Source organism: Nannobrachium achirus (genome assembly GCF_963921795.1).
Source record: "Nannobrachium achirus genome assembly, chromosome: 19".
Taxonomy (NCBI): domain Eukaryota; kingdom Metazoa; phylum Chordata; class Actinopteri; order Myctophiformes; family Myctophidae; genus Nannobrachium; species Nannobrachium achirus.
This window is the reverse complement of record NC_137826.1, coordinates 15,452,368-15,457,014: the sequence shown is the minus strand read 5'-3', so window position 1 is coordinate 15,457,014 and position 4,647 is coordinate 15,452,368. Positions and strand designations below refer to the sequence as shown.

Here is a 4,647-nt window from a genome sequence, read left to right as displayed (position 1 = left end):
CCTATCAACCTATACACAAATCACTCTGCTGCCCGCCCCGCCAGCGCGCCATTGGCTGGTGATCACAAATCAATTTCAAAAACTGCTATTCTCTTTGAATAAATAGTAATCTGCCTCCTACTGACTCTAATACCCATGAACGCTGCACAATACTCCCACTCACTCACTCACTGTTTACACGGGCTGCAGTTTAGGCGGTCGCTATACTTTGGAAAGAACAGACAGTGAACTGACAGTTTTACGCGCAGCATCAACAGACGTATAGGCTGACCGATGCACGTCTGAAGTCGGTTTAAGACACAACTTAATAAGCAATAATTCTATCTAATAATGAGTCTTTACACGTCTCCGGCGCCACAGGCGCAAACGCATAGGTCAACGTCGTTCTTCATCGAGGACATCTTGTTGCACAAACCCAAGCCTTTGCGAGAGGTTTTCCACTCGCCGTTCACCGCCTCCCTGGCATCCAGGATGCCCATCCTGGAGTATGGATACCCACTGATGCCAGCTCCCATACTGGCACCTCATCCACACCATCCTCTGCACAAACCCGACCACCATCAGTATTTCTTCTCGTCTGGTAAGTTGCACTGCAGCATGCGCATGTTGACTGTCTCGTCTGTCTGTCACTATACAGTTTATATCTTGCAGCACAAAAGTTGTCCATTAGATCAGTGGTTCCCAAACGTTTTAGCTCGAGACCCCAAAGAGAAATTAGACGTTTGCCCGGGACCCAAACTATAGTGAAAATAGCAGATCTACAGGCTCACAACGCATTGATCGGCTTTCACTATACTTCTTATACATATGTTTTCTAATGTATTTATTCATGAAATGACTTAGTAAAAATAATTGAATTCGTTTTATAATGCATGAAAAATGTTTGCTTTTTTGGGGATTTGAAATAAGTAATAGGCCTAATTCTAAACAAAATATAGGAAACAAAAAATTCAGGGACCCGAAACAGTGTTTGAGAACCAGTTCGTTAGACAGAACACATCAGTAACTACTGATTAGAGCCTACAATCTCCAAAACATGCGAAAGAACTGAATTATTTGACTGGAATTTCCAGCATATGCGCTATATATGAACTATATAGCCTATACCCCTATACTCTGAAATACTGTATGTAAGCCAAATATTAGGCCTATATTATTGAAGACAAGTGAAGACAATCAAGTTCAAAACTTCAAATTACTTTCAACGTGAATTACATAAAGAAAAGTTAAAAAAGAAGGACGAGGGGGAAAAAAAGATGTTGTAAACTGATATATTCCATATGTGACAGGGATGCAAATGCCGGCATTATTTCAGCATCACCCTTCAGAGTTACCAGGCAAGCACTGCCGGCGCAGGAAGGCACGGACGGTCTTCTCTGACTCCCAGTTATCTGGCCTGGAGAAGCGCTTTGAAATCCAGAGATACCTTTCTACACCAGAGCGAGTGGAGCTGGCCACGGCCTTAAGCCTCTCTGAAACACAGGTAAAAACACACTGACTAAATGTATTCTGACTATATGGCTGGCTTAGCCGCTATAAGCCTTATAGTCATTTATTTCAAATCAAGTGGTTCCCAAACGTTTTAGCCCGAGAATCGCGACTCGAGACCAAAAAGAGAAATTAGACGTTAATTTGCCCGGGACAGCCAATAGTGAAAACAGCAGATCTACAAGCTCACAACGCTGCTTAAACGTTTGTTTTCTAATTCGTGGAATTTCTTAGTTTTTTCTTTGATTTCTTCGTAAAACGATTGAAAAAAAGATTATTATTTTTTTTAATTCATGAAAATGTTTACCTTTTTTGGGAATGTTTTTTGAAAATAATAATAATCATTTAAACAAAATGTAGAAAAAATAAATAAAAATAAAGGTACCCATGAAAATGTTTGGGAACCAGTGGATTAAATTATTCTACTTTTTCCAAAAATAGACAGGTGGTCGTGGATTAAATAGACCCAAAAAAATGCATTCTATTTCTTTTTAAACATACACAGGTGAAAACGTGGTTTCAAAACAGACGGATGAAGCATAAAAAGCAACTGAGGAAAGCGCAGGACGTGCGCAAAAACCCCGGTGAACTGGACAGGTCAGACAACTCGAGTGAGAGTGAGATTAACGACAAGAACACTGATGAGATGAAAAGCGGAATGGACCCCGATTTATACGTGGAGAACGAGGACGATGTCGACATCGAAGATGACATTTGCTCGCCAGAGCATTTACTATAGTAGGCAATTAGGCCTAATGCAAGCTGTTTTATAAGCGGAATTATACCCTGTCTATACATGTAAATATTGGCCTTCTGAATGTCCCCAATGCGAAATCATTTATTACAACAACAACAACAACAGCAACACAAGAATAACTACAAATGTATTATCATGACAATATTTATTCAAGCATGCAACATACTGATTTTTTTTTTTTTTTTTTCCTTACTCTGACTTATTATAGTTGGATAAATCTGTTGTGTGTTGTCGTGTCTAATGAAAGATAATATATCCAACATTATTACTATTATAAGGTCTATATGCCTATGTTCTTCACTGAATGTCAAACAAAAATATGAAATTGTTTATTTTGACAAGAAAATACTGTTAACATGACAAATTTAAATATATCCACTGTAAAGCCATTTGTTTTTAAGGTAAATGTATATCTTTAAGGCCTATACACCAATTTTTGCACTTTCTTTCAGTCGAACCCTTGCATTTACATTTCCAGGGTAGATCTATGTTATTTACTTTAACTGTAGGACAATTTCATATACTTTGTTTATTGGTCGGTATAGGCCAATTCTGATTTGTGTTAGTCAATTTTGTATTAAAACACACACGAGTTCCATGTCCACTTTGCCATCGAGAAAGTGTCATTTATTTTTTTAATTTATCAGGTTAAACTCATTTTTATTTCGGTATACTACTCAATTTAAAAATAAAAACTGTCGAATTATATGATACCTATATATTATTAAAAAAAGAAAAGAAAACGTGTTCTATCAGGTTATATTCCTGGATTTCTTCATATAATATATAGCTCCACAAGGTCAGTCGGTATGATGTTGTTGTCGGGTGGAAATTGTCCATGTCCAAAACCGTTCGTTTTTTTGCATTCATCATTTTACAAAGTATTTAGACTAGAGAAAAAAGCCGAACTACAAGCAGTGACCTCGGCGATGCTGAGGCGTCGTGTGCTTGTATCTGCTATTTTCACTAGTTTTGTGCGCCAGTCTTCTATGATGAAGCAGGGCTTTTACTTTTACGAGTGAGTTCTGCCCGACAGTGACGATATTAATAGCAACATTAGCAATAGTTATAAGCAGAGGCGTCAATTGGGTATGGCAAGCTATGGCAGCTGCCATACCTTATACAGGGGGAAATAATAAACATGTACTTTTCATCGTGCCTGTTGCTAAGGTATGGCAACATGACTGGTGTCTTGAGGGCGCGCGTGCAAGACACCAGTCATGTTGCCATACCTTAGCTTTTTTCTGAACTGACGCCACTGGTTATAAGTAACATATTTAATCATATTATGTACAGATCCTTCTCGAAAAATTAGAATATTGTGTGAAAAAGCATTGCCGATGCCCTAGCTAGCACCCCAAATCATAACTGACTTCGGAAACTTCCCACTGTTTTCAAACAACTCTGACTTCAGAAGGTTGACATTTCGCTATTATAAATCCTTGTTTTGAGTGGTTTCGTGTAATAGTGTAATATTTTGAAATGTGGACTTTTGAAATTCATGAGATGTATGCCATAAAAATTCAAAATTTTAACAAAAAAAGGGTTGGAATAATTCACTGAATGTCCAGTGTAGGCTATCTAGAATATTATGAAAGTTTCAAAAAAATATATGACATTTTCAAGAAAATGTACCTTTACACAATATTCTAATTTTTCGAGAAGGATCTGTATATGTCTGATTATGAATGAGGTGATGTCATCTGGCAGTGTGGTGCACTGGTGCTCACTCACTGCCACCTGTATACGCACCACAGCCTCTCCAGCAGGTTGTTTGACCACAGCATTGATTGTTGCTGCGTGGCGTCCTGTTGCGCAGTGCAGCGCAGCAGCAGCGCATGCAGCCAACACGCAGGAACCAAGTCTGGGTTATACTTAAAGGGATATTCCACTTTCAAAAATACTTTTGGTAATTTTATCATCTAATCAGGCTTTTATGAACACCCTGAACAGTTTTTAATTTGCTTGATTCAATATTTAGATATTTGATGTAAATGTTATCAGGCGATACAAGCCCATGCAGGGCCTCTCCACATACACACCCATTGTAACTTCAAACTCCATTTTAACCATGATAGATTCATTAAAAACACCCGTTATTATTATCTAGTGACTCATACTACCCTCCTAATACGTGAGCAGGCCGTGTTTATTATCTTATAAACACCCGTTATTATTATCTAGTGACTCATACTACCCTCCTAATACGTGAGCAGGCCGTGTTTTTTCAATGACTTTTTTCATTTTTTTTTATAATTCTTTGGGAAAATGAAAAATATTTAATACAAAAAATAATTATTAAAAATAAATGAAAAAGGTTATCGAAAAAACACGGCCTGCTCACGTATTAGGAGGGTAGTATGAGTCACCAGAAAAAAAATAATGGTTGTTTTTAATGAATC

At 37.7% G+C, this 4,647-nt stretch overlaps 1 protein-coding gene across 1 annotated transcript; it reads left to right on the top strand.

Moving 5' to 3' along the window:
- Positions 1–330: 330 nt before the first annotated feature.
- On the top strand, positions 331–2,227 carry bsx (brain-specific homeobox; the record flags this gene model as incomplete). Its single annotated transcript, XM_080748535.1, has 3 exons — positions 331–580; positions 1,290–1,483; positions 1,994–2,227. 3 exons carry the CDS (start codon positions 331–333, stop codon positions 2,225–2,227), a joined length of 678 nt encoding a protein of 225 aa, XP_080604661.1.
- Positions 2,228–4,647: the final 2,420 nt, after the last annotated feature.